Source organism: Canis lupus, chromosome 21, assembly GCF_048164855.1.
Source record: "Canis lupus baileyi chromosome 21, mCanLup2.hap1, whole genome shotgun sequence".
NCBI classification, from domain to species: domain Eukaryota; kingdom Metazoa; phylum Chordata; class Mammalia; order Carnivora; family Canidae; genus Canis; species Canis lupus.
The window spans coordinates 39,809,762-39,834,501 of record NC_132858.1 but is presented as its reverse complement, the minus strand read 5'-3'; the positions used below and the strand labels follow the sequence as shown (position 1 = coordinate 39,834,501).

At 38.7% G+C, this 24,740-nt stretch overlaps 1 protein-coding gene across 2 annotated transcripts in view; it reads left to right on the top strand.

The window, feature by feature from the left end:
* The window catches only part of RELN (reelin), a 498,553-nt gene that overhangs the window by 352,103 nt on the left and 121,710 nt on the right, over window positions 1–24,740 (top strand). For both annotated transcript variants that reach the window (XR_012014160.1, XM_072791484.1), the window contains exons 21-24: window positions 9,266–9,458; window positions 16,783–16,895; window positions 23,338–23,475; window positions 24,336–24,522. Coding sequence is in view for 1 of the 2 variants with exons in the window: in XM_072791484.1 (XP_072647585.1) it covers window positions 9,266–9,458; window positions 16,783–16,895; window positions 23,338–23,475; window positions 24,336–24,522 (631 nt within the window). In the remaining variant the exon portion in view is untranslated. The remainder of the gene's footprint in view (window positions 1–9,265; window positions 9,459–16,782; window positions 16,896–23,337; window positions 23,476–24,335; window positions 24,523–24,740) is intronic.

Below are 24,740 nucleotides of genomic sequence, written 5' to 3'. Positions count from 1 at the left end.
TGCATGGAGCCTGCTTCTCCCTCTGCCTCTGCCTCTGCCTCTGTCTCTATTTCTCTCTCTCTCTCTCTCTCTCTCTCTCTCTCTGTGTGTGTGTGTGTGTGTCTCATGAATAAATAAAATTAAAAAAAAAAAAAAGAAATGGTGCTCAATAATGTTCAAAGCAGTCAGAGCAATGTGAGTATTGTCAGGAATTTGCAAACCCTCAATTTTATCAATACTGCCAGGTGCTTCTATTAGAAGACACAGCCAAGTAAATTTCTTTAGGATTTTTCTTTCATCAACCCATATCTTACGCAGAAATCTTGTCAGTTTAAATAGTTTATTAGTAAGCCCAGAGTTTTCTTAGGATTATTTTTTACAGAGACTATTAAAAAGCAGTAAATCAATTCAAGTTATGCTGCTGAAAGAAACCAGTTGGGGTGATGTGGCTCCCAAGAACCATTTCAAACACCATTTCACAGTAAGTGATCTAGGAAGCTTAGCAGAGAGATGAGGTAAATATATTGAGTGACAAACTGAAAAGTCACTTTCTGTAGTTTTCAACAACTATTTAAAGTACTTTCAGGGGCGTCTGGGTGACTTAGTTAAGTGTCTGCCTTCAGCTCAGGTTATGATCTCAGGGTCCTGAGATGGAGCCCCGCATGGGGCTCCCTGCTCAGTGGGGAGTCGGCTCCCTCTCTCTCTCTGCCCCTCCCCCTACTTGTGATATCTATCTCTCTCCCTCTCTTTTTCTCAAATATATAAAATCTTTAAAAACAAAAGTACTTCAGTACCCAGGAGTATAGTGCCTCTATAAAATTGGTAATATAATTAAATATTCCACCAAATAGATTTTATAAATGACTTTCTAAAATACAGCCTACTTATTATGCTTTTTCAATATAAGGATTTAATTACATGAAGTTTTTCATTCATTGATAGATGTACATTCGACTATTGATTGCACTATTGGCACCATTTGTGCTGGAGGTGTCATAGTTAGTATTGGAGATTAAAAGAGAAAAAGTCTTTTGTTTGCAGAGCTTACATTCTAGAGGGGAATAACACCACTTACCAAATAAATTCATAGCAATATTTCAGGAAGTGGTTAGTACTGTGAGGATAAATGAATGGAGTGTTAGGTAGTCTAAGTGGAGAGTGAAATGATTTTTGGTAAAATAGGAAGGCCCTCCTGGAAGTATTACTACAGAGAGTTGAATAATGAGAGACAATAATGTAAAAATGTGCAAGGAAAGCATCACAGGTAGAGGGAATAGCAAGAGCAAAGGCCCTGAGGCAAGGAATTAAATTATATTAGGACGATTTACTTATTTGTTTATTTATTTATAGAGAGGAGGGAAAGGCAGAAGGAGGAGGAGGAGAGAGAGAATCTTAAGCAGGCTCCACACCCAGGGCTCAATCTCATGACCCTGAGATCATGCCCTGAACCAAAATCAAATGCTTAACCAACTGAGCTACCTGGGTGCCCCTAGAACCTTATAAAGCAACATAAAGATTTTGGAATTTATTCTAAGTTTTATGGGAATCCAGTAGATAATTTGTAGCAGAGGAGTAATGTGATCATACTTCTATTTTTTAAATAATTATGGCTGCTTTTTGGAGAACATATGATAGAGGGTAATAGGAGAAGCAGTAGTAGGAGCTCAGCTCAGAGACTAACAGTGTTATTTGCATGTGCTTATAATGATGTTAGGAACAGAATGATGCAGTGAACAAATGGACCAATTAAAAGTACATATTGAAGGACAAAACCTTAGGGCCTGCTAAAGAAATGGATAAAATGGCTATGTTCCATTACTCATGTCCTATTGGTGTCCAAACAGTTGACTTTTAAGTCATTTATTTCTCCAAAGTTAGAATTTCCCTAAAAATCTCCATTTAGACTCAGTAGCTAAGTGAGGTTTTGGAAGTAAGAGAATATACAACTACACAAATTAACAAGAGAATTCTACATTTGGTGATTTAGATTCATGGTACATATGGCTTGTTGAAATAGAAATTCATTAGGGCTGAGACAATTACTTTTTATGGACAGTGGTTCACGAAATATCCAGGGTATATAGAGTGAACTGACTCAGTTGGCCTCTCCTGCCTCCCTGTCTTTCACTCAGTCCACCCCAACCACATTGTTCTTCCTTCTCTCTACTCCAACAAGTCAAGCTCTTTCCTCTTCCAGCACCTTTGCATTAGCTCTGCCTTTTCCTGGGAAGTTCTTTCATTAGTCATTTTGGGCACATGCCAGGGCTCGCAAGCTTTCCAGCGGCCTGGATAAAGTCCAAGGGCTGGGAAAATGAATACTGTCTCAAAAATATGATAAGAGAATTGCAAAAATAGAATTAATACATTCAAATTAAATATCTATAAAATATAATATATGTTAACTCCATTCATTGCTAAATTGGAATATTCATAAAATTTCATTATATTGGAAATAATTTTTTGGTACGATTCCTGAGTTTGCTAAAAATTACAACCAAATGTAAATTACATGCATGACTAGTAGCCAAATAAAATTTAAAGGCAAAATTATAAAATATGCTTGAAGGATTTTGCAATGAAAAAAATAACATATATATATATATTTTTTTAATGGATATGAGTATATTTTAATTTGTTTGCCCTGATGTATAATGGAGTTTCCAAAATTAAAATTATCAAGGTCCTTTAAAAGTCTTAAAATGGTCTTGCTCGGCTATTGTCTTCCTTACTGTCACCCTTCAATACTATTACAATATCATTGACTGTATTCACTATGATGTGCCTTTTATTCCTGTGACCTATTCATTCCATAACTGAAGTCTGTACTTCCCACTGCCCTATCTCAGTACAACCTTTCTTGAGGGCAACTTGGCAGTAAAAGCTCATTTTAAAAATTCACTTTGAGCAAGCAGTTCTGCTTCTAGAAATTTATCCTAAGGAAATAACTGGACAAGTACACAAAGATAGATAAGAATGCATATTATACAAGCATTGCTTATAACAGTGAAAAATGGGGCAGTCTCCCAAGAGTTCCATAATTGGAGATTGGCTTTATTCTCAACATTTTTTTCAATATGGAGAGAGGTCAATGAAAGAGTTGCAAAAAGAAAAAAAAAAGAGGGATACTCAGTCAAACAGTGGACTCTTGATTTTGGCTCAGGTAATGATCTTCTGTCCATTAAGCCCCACTTCCCACTGCCAGCTGAACGTGGAGCTGCCTAAGATTCTCTCTCCTTCTCCCTATGCCCCTCCCCTACTCCTGCTCCTATCAAAACAGAACAAAAAGAAAAAGGTTTATTATGATTGTGTAATAGTTTTTTTAAAAGAAAGAAAAGTGAGGGACATCTAGGTAGTTCAGTGGTTGAGCATCTGCCTTTGGCTCAGAGTATGATCCTGAGGTCCCAGGATTGAGTCCCGCATCAGGTTCCTCACAAGGATCCTGCTTCTCCCTCTGCCTATGTCTCCTCCTCTCTCTGTGTGTCTCTAATGAATAAATAAATAAATCTTTTAAAAAAGAAAAGTGAGTGTTCATGTGTGGGCAAACATAATGAAGTCTGAAAGTATACCAAAATGTTGTCGTGATCATCTTTAGGTAATAGAACTGTGAATTTTTACTCTAAAAAAAAAAAAAAAAAAAACACTTCCATATTGTCAGATTTTTTTCTAATAAATGTAAAATTTATATAATCCACTAAGATAGTATGGTTATTTCTGTTTTGATACAATATGATAGAAATAACAAGTGAGTTAAAATGACACCTTCAATTCCACAATATCAACAAGATTGTCAGCTCCAGCAAATTTTCTTTGATGATTGCAAAAACAAAACAAAAAGATGATATTAGAGAGGCTTAGATTCATTTACAAGTCCTTTTGCGGATGAATATAACTTTTGAATGGTATCAAACCAAAACCAGCTTTGTGTTGCTCTTCTATTGTTGTGGAAATGAGCTCTGCAGAACTGTTCTTTTCTGTGGGGTCCTTGAAAATAGTGGAATATTGCTTAGGTTTCTAAGAAATGTAAATATTGGTGCATATATTGGTGCATTATCTTTTCTGGGGACATATGGGTTGTGAAACTTCACACACATTGTTTAACTTACTAAACTTTTTTTTTTTTTTTTGAGAGAGAGAGAGAAAGAGCGCGCACCCATGTATGCAAGTGTGAACAGGGTGAGAGAGAGGGAGACAGAGAATCCCAAGCAGGTTCCACACTCAGACACAGGGCTCAATCTCAGGACCCTGAAATCAAGGGTCAGGTGCTCCACCGACTGAGCCACCCAGATACACCATTATCAAACCTTTCTTAAAGAGATGAGATCCGTTGTTGAAAATGGCTCAGTCACTGGGTGAATTTGCCTTGAAGGAACTCTGTGGTCTGAGTAATCTCCCTTTTATATTGGTTATGTGCATCTATACTTCATATAAAAGAGCCTTTTTTTATGAAGATGGGAAAGAGCCACTGGGGAAATGCAGGAAGAGTGATTTCTTTAAGTGAAAACAACCCAAAACCTTATCTGTGTTCATTACAGCATGGAAGTAACAATAGTTTTGTAAACCTTGCCTTCTTCCCAATTGAGAAGCCTCACTCACACACTCATTTTATTCAACATTCTCTAAGTGCCTTTAATGGGCATGACGTAGTGGAAAAGACAATCAGAGTAGAAATCAGAAGGCCTGGTCTCTAGTTTTTGGGGTTTTTTTGTTTGTTTGTTTTTTATTCAAGAGAGACACAGAGAGAGAGAAAGAAGTGGAGACATAGGCAGAGGGAGAAGCAGGCTCCATGCAGGGAGTCTGAGGTGGAACCCGATCCCGGATCCTGGGATCATCCCCTGAGCCAATCACTGAGCTACCCAGGCGTCCCTGGTCTCTAGCTTTTTAGTGACTGTGTGATCCTGGGGCCAGCAGCAGCTCAGCCTTTAGGTTTTTCAACTCCATAACCCCGTGTTAAGGATCTCTTATGGCCTCCCAAATAACCTTGACTCAAAGATCAAGTAGGATAATCTAGCTGTTGGAAAGCCACAATGTCCTGCAACAATACTATGTGCTTCTGTGAGGTGCATAGGTTCTGAGTGCTTTAAGGAGATGCAGGGATGATTGTCCTAGTTGAAAGAATTATCCCCATTCTCTCACTAAATCTTGTAATTACATGCAGGAGCTTTTTTACTGTTGCTTTCTTTGTGAGGCATTCTTGCAAATCAACATGAATGAAATTAAGCATCCTGATTCCCAATGCATTCTGTCTCTAGAATTTCTCCCCAGAAGGCTGATGTGGACTATTCTTTTTCATTTCTCTGATTCTAACAGAGAAGTTCAGCTTCAGTTTTGCCTTTATGAACCTATCTTGACTTAAACAAGCAGCAAAGAGGAGTAGTTTTATCAATTAAAGAATGTGAAATTCTCACCTCTAAAACCCCAGCTGAGTAAGAACATCAGTGTACTTAGGAGGGGAAAAGGTGACCTAATATCAGTGGCTTGCAGCCAGCCTTGGATAACTCATAAACAACTGAGTGAACTTGTACTATGAATGGTCAAGATTTTAAGGTATAGATGTCTGTGTTTTTCTTGTTATTTTTCTTCTGATTAAGTTATCAGAATAGGTGAGGTGAACATAACCACTACTACACTATGGAAATGAGGCAGATGATAGGAACAGACATTTACCCGAAGAAGACATACAAATGGCCAACAGACACATGAAAAAATGCTGAACACCATTTGCTATCAGGGAAATACAAATCAAAACCACAATGAATTAGCACCTCATACCAGTCAGAATGGCTAAAATTAACAAGCCAGGAAATAGATGTTGGCAAGGATGCAGAGAAAGAAGAATGCTCTTATACTCTTGGTGGGAATGCAAGCTGGTATACAGCCACTCTGGAAAACAATATAGAGGTTCCTCAAGAAGTTAAAAATAGAGCTACCCTACTCTACCCAGCAATTGTGCTACTAGGTATTTACCCCAAAAATACACATATAATGATCCAAAGGAGCACCTGCACCCTGATGTTTATAGCAGCAATATCCACAAAAGCCAAATTATAGAAAGAGCTGAGATGTCCATTGACACATGAATAGATAAAGAAGATTCCTCTCTATACCACATGGAATATTATTCAGCCATCAGAAATAATGAAAACTTATTATTTATATCGACGTGGTTGGAAATGGAGAGTATTTTGCTGAGAAAAATAAGTCAATCGGAGAAAGACAATTATCATATAGTTTCATTTATATGAGGAATAGAAGAAACAGCACAGAGGATCACGGGGAAGGGAGGGAAAACTGAATGGAAAGTATCAGAGAGAGAAACAAACAATGAGAAACTCTTAACTCTAGGAAACAAATTGAGGGTTGCTGGAGGGGAGGTGGGTGGGAGGATGGGGTAATTGGGTAATGAGCATTAAAGAGGGCACATGATGTGATGAGCACTGGATGTTATACTGAACTCTACATCTGAAACTAATGATGTACTATATGTTGGCTAACTGAATTTAAATTTTAAAAAGGTATCAAGATATATCATATGGTACCATGAAGTATGGCAGATGTTTTGGTTAGAAGTACATTCAGCTCTACCTTACAACAAAAACAAGAAAAGACAAAACTACTGATGGAATAGATATTTGTGTTAAGTAAGAAATTTATTATCACTGTTTAACAGACTTCATATAGACTCTTGTCCTTTTTCTTTTTTTTTACATTTTACATTTTATTTTTTTAAGTAATCTCTACACTCTGTATGGGACTCAAAATCACAACCCCAAGATCAAGATCACACCCTGACTGAGCCAGTCAGGTGTCTGAGACTCTTGTCCTTTTATATCATTTTTATGTTGTTTTCTTCTTGGTGTCTTGGCACCAAAGCTGTTATGGTGAGGGTAGCTCACAGAGCACATCCTTCTCAGGTTTGAATACTCACTGTCTTAAACTAGATTCATGGTTGATTGTAACCATGCAAAAGTTAGGCTTGGGCAGTATTTACAAAACACAGCATTTCTTTCTCTTTCTCTTTGAATTAAATGTTTTCTCTTTGAATTAAAACCATCTCTGAAGGGAGGAATTTACAAGGAGCTGATTGTGAAAATAATCTTAAATTATTTCAGAAATGCTGGGGTGGGGAAATACTGTGCAGACATGAGTGAGAAAGTTCTAGTGTCTCTCCGTGAATTACAAACTGTGCTGCTTGGCACTGTTGGGTGATTTTTTTCCCAGATGCCCAGGATGGATAGTATCCCTTTAAAGTAAACAATTTAAATAACTAATTAGTTGGCTCCCCCTAACTATATTTCTCATAAAGGGCACTAGAAAAAGCATTTAACCCTTAAAGTTAAAAGCAACATTTATTTCTCATGGAGAAAGCAGTCAGGACTTTTTTTGCTTACTTAAAAGACTCTGGAATTTATATGGACAAGTTTGTGCCTGTAGAGTTTACTAGAGTTTTTCTTCTATGTTGATTCTTTTATTTTGCAATATTGGTAAAAATTGCATTCTGCAGCTTTGTGTTTGCTAAAATGCATCCTATGCACTATGTCACACAGCAGCAATCATGGGTTTATATCTCTAATACCAAAGTATCATCACATGGTAACTGAAAGTAATTATTTTTAAATGACTGTATATAAAAGTTATTCAAAACTGCAGTGTTTTCCTCTCTATCTTATAGCAAGAGAAGGAGAGATTGTGTATTGTTGAGGGGTTTTAGAGTCATGGAGAGCTGAGTTCACACACTGAGTCTCTACCATTTACTATGCCCATTTCCCAACTTGTTGACGAGTGGTATTATTCCTATTTCAGTTATTGTAAGGATGGAACTAGGGATGATGATGTGGGTATTGTGCTTCGCACAGTCTGAGGATATGGCCTAGACTCAACAACGGTTGGACATCTTTATTATTAACGATAAACAAGTTGTAAGCATTGGATGTGTAACACCAACAATTATAAATATGACACTTCCTTTTATTGATCATTCAGCTAAAGCAGAATTTGAGGCTCTCAAACATTTTATTCCTTTATTTGTTCAAGTGTAAAAACTTAATTAAAAATTGTTAAAGAGTAATTAGTCATAGTTAGGAAAAAGCTTCTTGCATTTTATAACCTTGACCCCAAGCCCAAGATGATCCTCTCTATATGGACAGTGTTCCATCTTTAAATGACATTTTAATGACTTCAAGAAGCAAGGCAGACTACTCCTTATTTTGCTGATTCAGCAAGCGACAATTAAGAACAAGTATTAAATGCCTCAAAGATTTCACAAATTTTTGCATCATTCCCTTGATCTATGTCAGCTCAGCCTCCAGACTAATAGGAAATACTGCTGTTCCTGGTACTGGCCCTGCTTCACAAGAGTAGTACCAAGTATTGTGGCAGACAAGCCCCAGTGTAGTTAACTCTGGGAATGTTTACATTGATCCATATTAACCACAGTGAAAATGTGCCCATATTTTAACCTCCTCTGATGGATTATAAATTCCTTGAGCAGGTTGCTCTAAAAAAAGTAATTGTGCCTGTCTTCAAACAGTTTATAATTACATAGTAGTCAACTGGGACCCAGTAAAATTTTACTGACTTGAGGCACAGTCATTAAAACTACATTATGATGTTTTCAGTAGTTAATGCCTAAGCATTGAACACTATTTGAAAAATCAGAAAAACAAAAGAAAAGTTGTACACTATCTAGTTTCCCACCACGAAACATAGCCACTGCAAGCATTCTGGTGAATTTCCTTTATGCATCATTTTGTGGATTTTTAAAAATTTATTGTCTCATAAGCATGTTAACTTGATCACATTACCTTCATAAATATTGGAAATATAGATGATCTGTCTTGTGGCATTACCAGTTTACTTAAGTATTCCATTTTCCCTGTGGTTTGACATTGAAATGGTTACCAATTACTATTATAAGTAGACTTGCAATATCATACTTTATAAAACTTTACTTGAATTTAGGATTATTTCCTTTGGATAGATTCTAAGAAGTGAAATTAATGAGCCAAATGAAAAAAAAAATGAGCCAAAGGATTTACACTCATGAACAAAATATGAGTGAGTACACATTTTCAAATATATTTGACAACTCTAGGTATTAACTTAAAAAATGCTTCTTTAATAGGCAGATTGTTTTAAATTACATTTGTTAGATTGACTACAATCCATTCTCGAGCTTGGCAAGATATAAGTAAGTGAAATTATTTTGGTGTATGATATGAAATGAAGAGCTTAATTTTTCCTTAAATACATCACTGTTTTTAATCTGATTCCCCCCTCTGTCTTTCAGTTTCACAGGAGATTCTAAACTTGCCTCAAGTATGCGCTATGTGGAAACACAATCAATGCAGATAGGAGCATCCTATATGATTCAGTTCAGTTTGGTGATGGGCTGTGGCCAGAAATACACTCCGCACATGGACAACCAGGTGAAACTGGAGTACTCCACCAACCACGGCCTCACCTGGCACCTGGTCCAAGAGGTAAGTCCATCTTGAATTTACCTTGTGATAAGTAGGCTCCTTCTTTTTACATAGGAGGCAGAGAATTACAATTCCAAAAGTTTAGGTTTGGTTGAAAAGGAACCATGTTATTTGTAACTTAGCATTGACGTAAAGTCAGCAACAAGGATTCCACATTCTGCACTTTGAGATGCTAAAGAGTAATTGAAAATTAAAAAAAGAAATGGAAATAACTTCAGGACTGGATACTCTGGGATGGTGTTTTGAATATTATTTCCTCTAACCCTCTTCCTCCATAAATTTTCTCTGACTCTCCATACCTTTCTATTTTTTTTTTTTCATTAGTTTCCTTTTTTTTTTTAATTTATTTTTTATTGGTGTTCAATTTACTAACATACAGAATAACCCCCAGTGCCCGTCACCCATTCATTCCCACCCCCCGCCCTCCTCCCCTTCCACCACTCCTAGTTCGTTTCCCAGAGTTAGCAGTCTTTACGTTCTGTCTCATCTTTCTGATATTTCCCACACATTTCTTCCCCCTTCCCTTATATTCCCTTTCACTATTATTTATATTCCCCAAATGAATGAGAACATATAATGTTTGTCCTTCTCCGACTGGCTTACTTCACTCAGCATAACACCCTCCAGTTCCATCCACGTTGAAGCAAATGGTGGGTATTTGTCATTTCTAATAGCTGAGTAATATTCCATTGTATACATAAACCACATCTTCTTTATCCATTCATCTTTCGATGGACACCGAGGCTCCTTCCACAGTTTGGCTATCGTGGCCATTGCTGCTATAAACATCGGGGTGCAGGTGTCCCGGCGTTTCATTGCATTTGTATCTTTGGGGTAAATCCCCAACAGTGCAATTGCTGGGTCGTAGGGCAGGTCTATTTTTAACTGTTTGAGGAACCTCCACACAGTTTTCCAGAGTGGCTGCACCAGTTCACATTCCCACCAACAGTGTATGAGGGTTCCCCTTTCTCCACACCCTCTCCAACATTTGTTGTTTCCTGCCTTGTTAATTTTCCCCATTCTCACCGGTGTGAGGTGGTATCTCATTGTGGTTTTGATTTGTATTTCCCTGATGGCAAGTGATGCAGAGCATTTTCTCATGTGCATGTTGGCCATGTCTATGTCTTCTTGTGTGAGATTTCTGTTCATGTCTTTTGCCCATTTCATGATTCGATTGTTTGTTTCTTTGGTGTTGAGTTTAAGAAGTTCTTTATAGATCTTGGAAACTAGCCCTTTATCTGATACATCATTTGCAAATATCTTCTCCCATTCTGTAGGTTGTCTTTGAGTTTTGTTGACTGTATCCTTTGCTGTGCAAAAGCTTCTTATCTTGATGAAGTCCCAATAGTTCATTTTTGCTTTTGTTTCTTTTGCCTTCGTGGATGTATCTTGCAAGAAGTTACTGTGGCCGAGTTCAAAAAGGGTGTTGCCTGTGTTCTTCTCTAGGATTTTGATGGAATCTTGTTTCACATTTAGATCTTTCATCCATTTTGAGTTTATTTTTGTGTATGGTGAAAGAGAGTGGTCTAGTTTCATTCTTCTGCATGTGGATGTCCAATTTTCCCAGCACCATTTATTGAAGAGACTGTCTTTCTTCCAATGGATAGTCTTTCCTCCTTTGTCGAATATTAGTTGCCCATAAAGTTCAGGGTCCACTTCTGGATTCTCTATTCTGTTCCACTGATCTATGTGTCTGTTTTTGTGCCAGTACCACACTGTCTTGATGACCACAGCTTTGTAGTACAACCTGAAATCTGGCATGGTGATGCCCCCAGATATGGTTTTCTTTTTTAAAATTCCCCTGGCTATTCGGGGTCTTTTCTGATTCCACACAAATCTTAAAATAATTTGTTCTAACTCTCTGAAGAAAGTCCATGGTATTTTGATAGGGATTGCATTAAACGTGTATATTACCCTGGGTAACATTGACATTTTCACAATATTAATTCTGCCAATCCATGAGCATGGAATATTTTTCCATCTCTTTGTGTCTTCCTCAATTTCTTTCAGAAGTGTTCTATAGTTTTGAGGGTATAGATCCTTTACATCTTTGGTTAGGTTTATTCCTAGGTATCTTATGCTTTTGGGTGCAATTGTAAATGGGATTGACTCCTTAATTTCTCTTTCTTCAGTCTCATTGTTAGTGTATAGAAATGCCACTGACTTCTGGGCATTGATTTTGTATCCTGCCACGCTACCGAATTGCTGTATGAGTTCTAACAATCTTGGGGTGGAGACTTTTGGGTTTTCTATGTAGAGTATCATGTCATCGGCGAAGAGGGAGAGTTTGACTTCTTCTTTGCCAATTTGAATGCCTTTAATGTCTTTTTGTTGTCTGATTGCTGAGGCTAGGACTTCCAGTACTATGCTGAACAGCAGTGGTGAGAGTGGACATCCCTGTCTTGTTCCTGATCTTAGGGGAAAGGCTCCCAGTGCTTCCCCATTGAGAATGATATTTGCTGTGGGCTTTTCATAGATGGCTTTTAAGATGTCGAGGAATGTTCCCTCTATCCCTACACTCTGAAGAGTTTTGATCAGGAATGGATGCTGTATTTTGTCAAATGCTTTCTCTGCATCCAATGAGAGGATCATATGGTTCTTGGTTTTTCTCTTGCTGATATGATGAATCACATTGATTGTTTTATGGGTGTTGAACCAGCCTTGTGTCCCAGGGATAAATCCTACTTGGTCATGGTGAATAATTTTCTTAATGTACTGTTGGATCCTATTGGCCAGTATCTTGTTGAGAATTTTTGCATCCATGTTCATCAGGGATATTGGTCTGTAATTCTCCTTTTTGGTGGGGTCTTTGTCTGGTTTTGGAATTAAGGTGATGCTGGCCTCATAGAACGAATTTGGAAGTACTCCATCTCTTTCTATCTTTCCAAACAGCTTTAGGAGAATAGGTATGGTTTCTTCTTTAAATGTTTGATAAAATTCCCCTGGGAAGCCATCTGGCCCTGGACTCTTGTGTCTTGGGAGGTTTTTGATGACTGCTTCAATTTCCTCCCTGGTTATTGGCCTGTTCAGGTTTTCTATTTCTTCCTGTTCCAGTTTTGGTAGTTTGTGGCTTTCCAGGAATGCGTCCATTTCTTCTAGATTGCCTAATTTATTGGCGTATAGCTGTTCATAATATGTTTTTAAAATCGTTTGTATTTCCTTGGTGTTGGTAGTGATCTCTCCTTTCTCATTAATGATTTTATTAATTTGAGTCTTCTCTCTCTTCTTTTTAATAAGGCTGGCTAATGGTTTATCTATCTTGTTAATTCTTTCAAAGAACCAACTCCTGGTTTTGTTGATCTGTTCCACAGTTCTTCTGGTCTCGATTTCGTTGAGTTCTGCTCGAATCTTTATTAACTCCCTTCTTCTCTTGGGTGTAGGATCTATTTGCTGTTTTTTCTGTAGCTCCTTTATGTGTAAGGTTAGCTTTTGTATTGGAGTTCTTTCCAGTTTTTGAATGGATGCTTGTATTGCGATGTATTTCCCCCTTAGGACTGCTTTTGCTGCATCCCAAAGATTTTGGATGGTTGTATCTTCATTCTCATTAGTTTCCATGAATCTTTTTAATTCTTCCTTAATTTCCTGGTTGACCCTTTCATCTTTTAGCAGGATGGTCCTTAACCTCCACGTGTTTGAGGTCCTTCCAAACTTCTTGTTGTGATTTAGTTCTAATTTCAAGGCATTATGGTCTGAGAATATGCAGGGGATGATCCCAATCTTTTGGTATCGGTTCAGACCCGATTTGTGACCCAATATGTAGTCTATTCTGGAGAAAGTTCCATGTGCGCTTGAGAAGAATGTGTATTCAGTTGAGTTTGGATATAAAGTTCTGTAGATATCTGTGAAATCCATCTGGTCCAGTGTATCATTTAAAGCTCTCGTTTCTTTGGAGATGTTGTGCTTAGAAGACCTATCGAGTATAGAAAGAGCTAGATTGAAGTCACCAAGTATAAGTGTATTATTATCTAAGTATTTCTTCACTTTGGTTAATAATTGATTGATATATTTGGCAGCTCCCACATTCGGGGCATATATATTGAGGATTGTTAAGTCCTCTTGTTGAGTAGATCCTTGAAGTATGATATAGTGTCCCTCTTCATCTCTCACTACAGTCTTTGGGGTAAATTTTAGTTTATCTGATATAAGGATGGCTACCCCTGCTTTCTTTTGAGGACCATTCGAATGGTAAATGGTTCTCCAACCTTTTATTTTCAGGCTGTAGGTGTCCTTCTGTCTAAAATGAGTCTCTTGTAGACAGCAAATTGATGGGTCCTGCTTTTTTATCCGGTCTGAAACCCTGCGCCTTTTGATGGGGTCATTAAGCCCGTTCACATTCAGAGTTACTATTGAGAGATATGAGTTTAGTGTCATCATGATATCTATTCAGTCCTTGTTTTTGTGGACTGTTCCACTGAACTTCTTCTTAAAGGGGAATTTTAAGAGTCCCCCTTAAAATGTCTTGCAGAGCTGGTTTGGAGGTCACATATTCTTTTAGTTGCTGCCTGTCTTGGAAGCTCTTTATCTCTCCTTCCAATTTGAATGAGAGCCTTGCTGGATAAAGTATTCTTGGTTGCATGTTCTTTTCATTTAGGACCCTGAATATATCCTGCCAGCCCTTTCTGGCCTGCCAGGTCTCTGTGGAGAGGTCTGCTGTTACCCTAATACTCCTCCCCATAAAAGTCAGGGATTTCTTGTCTCTTGCTGCTTTAAGGATCTTCTCTTTATCTTTGGAATTTGCAAGCTTCACTATTAAATGTCGAGGTGTTGAACGGTTTTTATTGATTTTAGGGGGGGATCTCTCTATTTCCTGGATCTGAATGCCTGTTTCCCTTCCCAGGTTAGGAAAGTTTTCAGCTAGAATTTGTTCAAATACATATTCTGGCCCTCTGTCCCTTTCGGCGTCCTCGGGCACCCCAATTAAACGTAGGTTTTTCTTTCTCAGGCTGTCGTTTATTTCCCTTAATCTATCCTCATGGTCTTTTAATTGTTTATCTCTTTTTTCCTCAGTTTCCCTCTTTGCTATCAACTTGTCTTCTATGTCACTCACTCGTTCTTCCACCTCGTTAACCCTCGTCGTTAGGACTTCTAGTTTGGATTGCATCTCATTCAATTGATTTTTAATTTCTGCCTGATTAGCTCTAAATTCTGCAGTCATGAAGTCTCTTGAGTCCTTTATACTTTTTTCTAGAGCCACCAGTAGCTGTATAATAGTGCTTCTGAATTGGCTTTCTGACATTGAATTGTAATCCAGATTTTGTAACTCTGTGGGAGAGAGGACTGTTTCTGATTCTTTCTTTTGAGGTGAGGTTTTCCTTCTAGTCATTTTGCTCAGTGCAGAGTGGCCAAAAGCAAGTTGTATTGGGAATAAGAGAAAAAGAGAGGAAAGAAAGAAGGAAAGAAAAGAGAAAGAGAAAAAAAAGGGAAGAAAAAAAAACGAAAAAAAAAAGAGAGAAGAAAAAGAGAAAGAGAAAGAAAGGAGAAAAAAAAAAGGGGGTGGGGGAAGGAAACAAATCAAAAAGCAAAACAAAACAAAACAAAACAAAAAAAAAAAGAACCACCGGGGAGTATCTTCTGATTCTGTGTACTTTAAGTCCCTTGGCTTCTCCTGGAAGTTGTCAGTCTAGCTGGTGTTCTGGGGGAGGGGCCTGTTGTGCTGAGGTTAGGGGGTTAGCACTTGGGGGAGCTGCTGTGCCCCTGCCTGGTGCAGGGCTCAGTGGGGGTTGTTTACCCCGTGAGGCCGCAGGAGGAACAGCCCCAGTGGCGGGGCAGCTCTGGAAACCTGGATTCAGCTCCGGCAGGAACTCCGTCTGCAGGGCCTGGAGGCTCCGGGGCGGGGCCGCTGATGTGCTCAGCTGGGGCAGGAGCGTCCTCGCTGTCCTGGGCCCTCCCGGCCTCTGCCTGTCCCGGGGGAGGCGGGATCCTGGGCTGTGTCCCGGCGCCCTGTGCTCCGCAGCCTGCGCTGGTGGATTCGCGCTCCCGGGCCGCGCAGCCCCCTCCGCGGAGCCGCCGCCCGAGCCCCTCCGAGTGCGCGCTGCAGGCCTTGGGGAGCTCGGCGCACTCTCCTGGGCGCGCAGTTGCTGTTACTGTCCCGGGGAGCCCGAGGGCATCCCCGCCCTCCCGGGTCCTGCTCCAACTCCCCGCGAGCCCCTTTCCGCCCGGGAAGGTCGGTGCAGCTCCTGCTCCTCCGGGACGGGGCTCTCCTGTCCTGGGGACACTCGCCCCGGCCTCAGCCCGGCTCCTCGCGGGCCCCTCCCCCTTGGAGGCCTTTTGTTTCCTTATTTCTTTTTCCCCGTCTTCCTACCTTGATAGAAGCGCGAACTCTTCTCACTGTTGCATTCCAGCTGGTCTCTCTTTAATTCTCAGGCCGAATTCATAGATTTTCAGGATGATTGGAAGGTTTTCTAGGTAATTTGGTGGAGACAGGTGATTTGGGGACCCTGCTCTTCCGCCATCTTGCTCCTCCCCTCCCTCTCCATACCTTTCTAAATGCCTTCCTCCTTCCTCTCTTTCTTCTCTCCCTATAGCATATATTCATCTGTTCCTTTCTTTTTCTTTACCTGTCAAATAGACCATAGAATCTGGCATCTCTCGTCTTTGAAAAGAAAGAAAGAGGGATCCCTGGGTGGCGCAGCGGTTTGGCGCCTGCCTTTGGCCCAGGGCGTGGTCCTGGAGACCCGGGATCGAATCCCACGTCGGGCTCTCGGTGCATGGAGCCTGTTTCTCCCTCTGCCTATGTCCCTGCCTCTCTCTCTCTCTGTGACTGTCATAAATAAATAAAAATGTTTAAAAAAAAAAAAAAAAAGAAAAGAAAGAAAGAAAGAAAGAAAGAGAGAGAGAGAGAGAAAGAAAGAAAGAAAGAAAGAAAGAAAGAAAGAAAGAAAGAAAGAAAGAAAGAAAGAAAGAAAAGAGACAGACACAGATCATCATTGCATGACAATGGGTAAAATGTACTTCTTAGGATAAAATGTAATTCTGTATACACAGTGATCTAACACTGCAATAAATGCATAAATAGCACAGTGAATAGAATAATTTTACCAAATGCCAGTGTTGTGATAACAGGTCAAAAAAATGGATCCTAATCCATTTCCGTTTTTATGTGAGAATTAAAAAACATTTAATTTTATGATGGCACTTGTTTCCATTATTTCCTAAGTGTTTCAGCTTCACAGAAGGAAATCTCATGGATTACATCCATGTTGCAAATAGTTAAGATTATGACATTAGATTTCTCTAAGGTCTTTTTCACTTATGATGAGTGAGTCAATATGTTGTCCCAGGAGGAACAGAAGCCGAGTTTAATTTTTGCCTTCCTCTCTTTCAGGAATGTCTTCCAAGTATGCCAAGTTGTCAAGAATTCACATCGGCAAGTATTTACCACGCCAGTGAGTTCATGCAGTGGCGAAGAGTCATAGTGCTTCTTCCCCAGAAAACTTGGTGAGAGATGACATCTGTAGATAAAATTATGACTTTAACTTTTACTCTCTCTGTTAGCGTGCCTTGAATGCAAAGAAGAGTTAGGCATAATGGAAAGATGAATTTTCTTTGTCATCAAAAGACCCAGATCTTTCTTTTTTACGGAGGATATTTGAAAAATAGAGCTAATGAAAATTTTTTCCTTTCTTTAATATATTTTTTATTGAAGTTCAATTTGAAAATTTGATATCCAAAGTGTCCTACTTTTTTTCATTTTAGTATGGTTGACACATAATATTACATGAGTTTCAGGTACATGACTTAGTGATTTGACAACTCTATACCTTGTGCTATGCTCACCACAAGTGTAGCTATTGTATGTCACCATACAGCACTATTGCAGTGCCGTTGACCATATTTCCTATGCTGTGCCTTTTATTCCCGTGACTTACTCATTCCCTAAATGGAAAACTGTAGCTCCCATTCACCTTTGCCCATTTTGACCATCCTCCACCGTCAACTCCCTCTCTGGGGCAACCATCAGGTCTGATTCTGTTTTTTGTTTGCTTATTCATTTGTTTTATATTACAGATTCCATGAGTGAATCGTGAAATCTTGTGGTATTTGCCTTTCTCAACCTGACTTACTTCACTTAGTGTAATACCATCTGTATCCTAGCTTTTTCTGATCTCTGTTTTTGCCCAACTCAATAAGCCAGTTCCTTTAGGTTTGACATATGTAGAAGGGAAGGATACAGAAATCCAAAATCTCCTATGCCAAGACAATTTGGATTTCAAGGCTCTTTTCTAGCTCCAAAGCCCTACTTCTTATTTCAAAAGCTTAATACACACTTCTTTTTTCTATTCACATTTTTTCAGTAACAGTAAAAATCATCCTCAAGAAGCTAAAGCCTCAGCAATTAGGGAGAAAGTTAAATATTTGATAATGTTTAAGAGGAAAACACATTTTTCCCTAAATATTACATAATTTTGCATTAGATTGATCGCTCTGGGAACCTTGTGAGGAATAGATTGTAGGAGAAAGAGTGAAGACAGGGAGTCAAGTTAGGGGTTTCCAGGCAATCGATGTTTAGTTGGTTTGGAGTATGATTGTAACACATGACAAGAGCCATCATTTGTGAAATATATCTTAATCAAATGGGGTTTGCTGGTGCACTAGATGAGAGCTGTGGTAGGAAAGGAAGAATCAAAAACAGTTTGTAAATCCCAGGCCTACGGAAATTTTTGGATGGTTGTGCCACTGGCCGAGGTGGGAAAGCCCAGAGATGGAAGGATTTGGAGCAGGCAATGAAGCATTCTGTTTTTGTGAGTTGGAGTTTGAGATAAACTATCCAAGCAGAAATCTCAAGAAGCCAACTGGACTAAGCATCTGGAGCTCAGAAAAGAAGTTTAAGTTGAAGAGTTGAATACCATGAGTACTGTTTGAAGCCCTGGGATAGGATAAACTTGCCCAAGAAAGAACCTTGAACTAGAAATATGCTGAGGCCTGAGTTCTCAGTATATCCTTACCAGTGATTAATTAATCACACTTTTTTAACCATTCACAACCTCTTCAAGCCTGATTTCTTATGAGTAGAATGAAGAAGTTTAATTAGATCTTAAAAGTTACTCTCAGTTCAGGAATTCTAAGATTCTGTGATGTATATAGTAGAAAAAGCATGAAAGAGACAATTCTATTTTTCTGTGGCATCAGCCTTCTAAGAGCCCTTTTGTAAAGAGAAAATTACTAAATAAACCTTTCTTAGATTATTTTACATGAAAGTTAGGCTGTACACAAAAACAATTGGTTAGATAACAACCCAGAATTATTATTCTATGTCCTTTAGTGAAAGATTGAATTACTGAATTATAGAAGAATGCCTCCTTGATTATTTTTAAGGATTCATCATTATGTCAGTTGGAATAAAATGCTTGAAATTTGATTTCCACAGATTTTTTTATATCCAACTGTGAGCCATTTCCTGGATACTGTTAATGCTTTGTTGCTACTTTCTCCAACATCCTACTTTTTTTCTGTCTACTGCTGAGAATATAATCAAGATTTGTATTTAATATCAATGATATTCCAAGCATATCTATCACAATTATAAAAAAGCAACAGATCAAACAATTGAAATAGTCATCATACTTACTGTAAAGCTATTGAGGTTTTTCCTTTTGATTATTTCACCATTAAGTGTATCACCCTCATTATTTAAAAATGTAGGTTTGGGTTTTTTTTTTAAGATTTTATTTCTTTATTCATGAGATACACACAGAGAGAGATAGAGAGAGGCAGAGACACAGGCAGAGGGAGAAGCAGGCTCCCTGCGGGGAACCCGATGTGGGACTTGATCCTGGGTCTCCAGGATCATGCTCTGGGCTGAAGGCGGCGCTAAACCACGAGTCACCCAGGCTGCCCCAGGTTTTTATTTATTGACATGTGGGGCACTATTTCAAAACTCTGATGGTAAGTGTATCTTAGAGATAGTATATCTTAGAGAAATCTTTTCATCCCCAGAAATGTTATAAACTATTATTCTTTTTTTAAAAGATTTTATTTATTTGTTTATTTGAGAGAGAGAGAACACACAAGCAGGGGCAGAGGGAGAAGCAGACTCCCCACTGAGCAGGGAGCTCAAGGTGTCGCTCAATCCCAGGACCTTGGGATCATGACTTAAGCCGAAGTCAGATACAACCAACTGAGCCATCCAGGCACCTCTAAACTATTATCCTTAATTAATATAGTTTAGGCAGTTTCCAAAAAATACTGTCCTTCATTAAAAAAAAAAAAAACTTTGACATTCAAATTGTATGTTGCATTATTTTTTCCCAGCTTTAAAGATAGTACTACTGGGTTGAAAGTTTAGTAAAGTTTTAATATACTTTAGTATAGTTTAGTTTAGTTATAGTTTAGTTTAGTAGAGTATACTTTCATTTTAGTATAGAAAAGATCAATTCTCATCAGTGTTTATTAGACAGTTAAGAGGATATCTATTTGACCCTTAACCATCTCAGTTCCATCACTGCCTGCCGCAAGTTGGATACTCATTAAATGTTGGGGAATTAAGTAGAATTTTAATTCAATGTGCCTCCATATCTACTAGATTATTCCTGCAGCCATTTGCCTTTAAGCCCATGTAAGTGAATAATTGAACTCTGCTTTTCCAAATTGTCTTCAAAGCCCTGGGTAAAGAAAGTAAAAATATTTTTTTAAAAACAAAACAACCCAATCAGATATTTTCTTTTCACATTCCTGCCAATCCTTAAACTAAACATTATTGCTACATGTCAAAAAAAAAATAGTGTTCATCTGGTTATTATCATTGTTTTGGGATTTATAATGCTTTTTTAAAGCTCTGCTATAAGGATAAAGTGCATTATTTGTCCCTGGCATTCTTGATAACTTTATTTATTATATTAATTTCAAACTTTTGCAAATACCATGTTAATCTCGAGCACTAGGGAAAAGGGAGTGCAGTTTAGTTTGAAGCAGTTTTCCTTTTGGCAAATCTTTGTTCTGCTGCTTTGACTCACACATATACAACTCTAAATTGAATACACACAAGCAAATGTGGTTCCCACATTATCAAAGATCTGTTAGCTTTGGAAAATATGCCAGATAGGACAACTTAGAGTGGAAATATTGACTATATATACACCTGCTTGGAGAAATTATATCGTATATGAACTGAAATTTGTTACCCAATGAAAATTAATTTTGTTTTTATGAGAGACATTTACATAAGAACAGGGCCTAATGAGACCCAAACAGCTGTCAGTTGCTGACTTCATAAACAAATCTACACCTAATGACTGAATGAGTTTCAAAATAATTGGGTAAATGTAATTACAGCAACTTTGAAGGTGGAAAATACAATTTAGTCATCCTTCATTTACCTTGATTCCTCAGCCTTGATACCTTGATACCGAACTATCAAGAGATAACTCAGTGCTATTTTAATTCAGTCTAGAAGTTTATATGGGAAAAAAATCAAATCAAGACAAGACCTGACAAGTTTTGTTGCTTTGGGGAATCCATAGAGTTTGGGTTTTAAATGCAAGTCAACTTCATTTCATGATCCACCCACCAGTGGTCCCATTTTCAGACCCAATGCAGAGTGCACAAGATTTTCCTTCTAAGAATGCTTAGATCTTGGGGCCTGGGAGGGCTGGCAAATTAAATATTTGTATTGAGGGCAATATTTAGCAGTGATGCAGCTGCAAATCAGTGAGATCACACCTTGTGTTCTCATGTGTGACCACCTGGAGATTGCTCACACAACTAGTTTTTTTTCTCACTAAAAACGAAGCCAATATTCAACCTCTTTTTGCTTCCTTTTCTGTTAATTAAGATCAGCACATTAAACCATGGATTGTAATTTTACTTGGAAAAATACACTTTAATCTTTTTGTCTTAAGGAAATATCTTTCTCTTTTTTGCAAGATGTATGTAAGGACTAATTTGCTTAGTAAAATTCAGAATGTGTTTATGTGTGACTATTCAGAAACATAAATAAACTGGGAAATCTAGGACAGATTTCTGAAACCCTCCAACCCCATTTTAATGTTTGAAATATCAAAACTTCAAAATAATGTATGCCATGGGTTTCATGTAGGCATGTGACTATATAGAAAATAAACTATCCCCCTCAGTCAACAACCCCAGAACAATCACTAAATTTATGAGCTAGAAGGGATCTTAGAAATTGGTTTGCCCAATCCTTTTATTTGAGAGGTGAGTAACTAGAAAGCCTGAAGGCTTAAATTTCTCACTAAAGGTCACACAGCTGATAAATTGCAAAGCTAGGGTCCAAGGGGTCAAGTCCCCAGAGTCCCAGCACATTTCATTACTCCCATTACCTGCAGAAGTCAGAAAAAGGCTGCCCTTTCCTGGCTTGTTCATCTGCTCATTGACTCATTTTTTAGCAGTCTCTTTTGGTACACCTACTTTTTTCTGTTCCTGTGCCAACTATTGAAATAAAAGATGGCCTTGTCGCCAAAAGAGCTCACAATCTAGATGCCTGTGACCTCAGACTTGACTCAGATTATCATCAGTCCTAAAAGAATATAGTCATCTTTCCTTTGCATGACACTGAGATATGAAACTTTAATTTGCTTCTTCTTTGTAGGGCTCTATGCTCTAAAACTCTGTACCTACTTTGTAGGATCTTCTATAACCATTTCTTATTAATGAGGCTATGACAATTGTGGTGACTGTTAGATTTCACATATAGACTATTACCGTAGCGGAAGTGTATCTGTGTCATCGCACGTATCATGACGAGCACTGATATGCAGCAAACCCGTGTCTACTGGACACATCTCAGTGAATCCTGGAATGATCCTACTAGGAATTAAAATGCAACATATTAGCCACAGATCATTGGTAAAATAAACAATAAAGGCTTAGTCTGGATTTTAACAATCTGGTACATACTTGGGGAGTATTTACTATGTGGATAATTGATACAGTAGACATTAAGAGATTTTTTTCAGAGCAGTTAAGGTCAAGTGTATGTGTAGACAGTGTGCTTGAGGAAGGTTTAATCAACGGTACTGAGCATGCACATTAAGTCTGCAAATCCTTTTTGTTTTCTTTTGTTTTGCACTTTGACCAAAAAGAACTGATCACAAGCCCTGAACATTTCTAGAAGCAAAAAATATGATGTGATTTGAAAAGAATTTTTTGTGACTGTCAGAAGATGGAAACTTTCTGAACATTGCTCTCAAAATATCTTCTTCTTTAGACTTTCTATCTGGTTTAGATGAATCCAGGTCCTACATATTTCTGTGTGTAATGAACTGTTTAACTTTTTGTTTCCACTTAGCATCAGCTTGTCCATGAAACCTACCCAAGTTAATGTTTCAGAAATAATAAGCATAATTTAGCACTCAGATGTTCTCACTTATAGAACATGTTCTTCTTATAGTACATTGTAACATGCCCCTCAATCCCAAAACAATACCCCCAAACAAAACTTTTGTTTTATACTGATAGCTCACTGGAAGTTTTCCAATAACTACTGTTTATTTTTTGGAAGAAATTACATTACCATAACTGAAACACCTCACATTTTCCTCTGTGGAAGAGAGGCTCTTTTGTATATATCTTTATTTTTTTAATATTCTTTCTTTTTTCCTTTCTTTTTATTCTTCCTGGCATGAAACCTCTGTGTAACAACAAAAGAAATCTTATATTTTTGTTTCTCTTTAAAGTGTCGCAAATTGAATTAAGATTGAGGTATATATCCAAAGCACAGATTTCTTTCTAGACTTTTCATCATGGTAAAATTGTTGAATCAGCTTATAATTGAGTAGACAGGCTTTCAACTACCAAAGAAAATGGCAGCTAAATGCAAATTCCAGAAAGTTAGTTATCTGAAAGAGTCTGAACTCTGACATTCTTTGTGCTGTCACATGTCACTTAAAATATTGTTTTTGCTACCATTCCTTGTCCGTAGGTCCAGTGCCACCCGCTTCCGCTGGAGTCAAAGCTACTACACAGCCCAGGACGAGTGGGCTTTGGACAACATTTACATTGGGCAGCAGTGTCCAAACATGTGCAGCGGGCACGGCTCCTGTGACCACGGCGTGTGCAGGTACGTACCCCGCCACCTGTCTCCTTCTCAGGACTTGTGGTCAGAGGGATGACACCGCAGCTGTCATCAGAGTGGCATGGACACACTGATGAAGAAAGAGCCAAAAGGAAGCCATTCCCCTTTCTGTTCTTATTTTAGATATAAAAGATGCTGTTACATTTCAGTAAAGTCGTAAAGATGTATATCCTAAGCTTCAAAATCTAACCTCAAGATGAGGCCTCCCTGGTATAAACTTCAGAGTTTATTAATTAATGCCAAAGTCCTCTTCGGTGGTTAAAGAGAGCCTTACTGTTGTTTCCCTTCTGCCCCTGATGGTCCTAAAGCGCATGTCAGACAGCTGCTTCCCGCACCCTGCCAGAAGCTCAAGGTTGTGGGCAGGGGGAGAAGCGGTTATCGCTAATGAGGATGAGGTAGGAATGCACTCGAATGCTTAAAGACTCTAAAAGAGACGTAATTTAATCAGAAGGAGGAGCTATAAAACAGGGCCAGAGCTACATGATGGATGAGCAGACAAGCATTTCTATGTGACTTTCAAGAGGATCCCACTCTTCCCCCCCCCTTGCCCCCAACACATGCACACACACACACACCCCCATGTCCTCCTTCATTACTATTTGGTGCCTCAGGTCTGCTGTTACAGCCAGATTTCTTTTAAGAAAAGGATTCTGTCCTTTCTTCTTTTCGGTGTCAAACACTGAAGATCATTCCGAGCACACACACAGATTGGCACTGTAGAGACAAATCTAGTGTGAATGCTAAGGTCTGAGCAGAAGGGAGACATGGGAAATGTTGCAGGGACACAGCCATGGCTTTCACAGAAGGGACTGTGACTTGTCTACTTGGCCCTTCCACTCTCATAGGTGCGACCAGGGATACCAAGGCACCGAGTGCCACCCGGAAGCTGCTCTTCCTTCCACGATTATGTCAGACTTTGAGAACCAGAATGGTTGGGAGTCTGACTGGCAAGAAGTCATCGGGGGAGAAATTGTAAAACCAGAACAAGGGTGTGGGGTCATCTCATCTGGATCATCTCTGTATTTCAGCAAGGTAAGAGCTGGGGATAAGTGACGACAAAGGTGCAACTCACGTAGGGGAATACGTGATCAGGGCAATGGCTATTTCAATATGTGACGGATTTATGGAGCAGTCTGCGCTCAGAAGGTACAAACATGAGAGTTTCCCACACACACACACATACACACACACTGCTGACTGTTAAATTCTTTTGTCAGATTCCTGTCGCTGAACTCTATTTGGGAAACTTA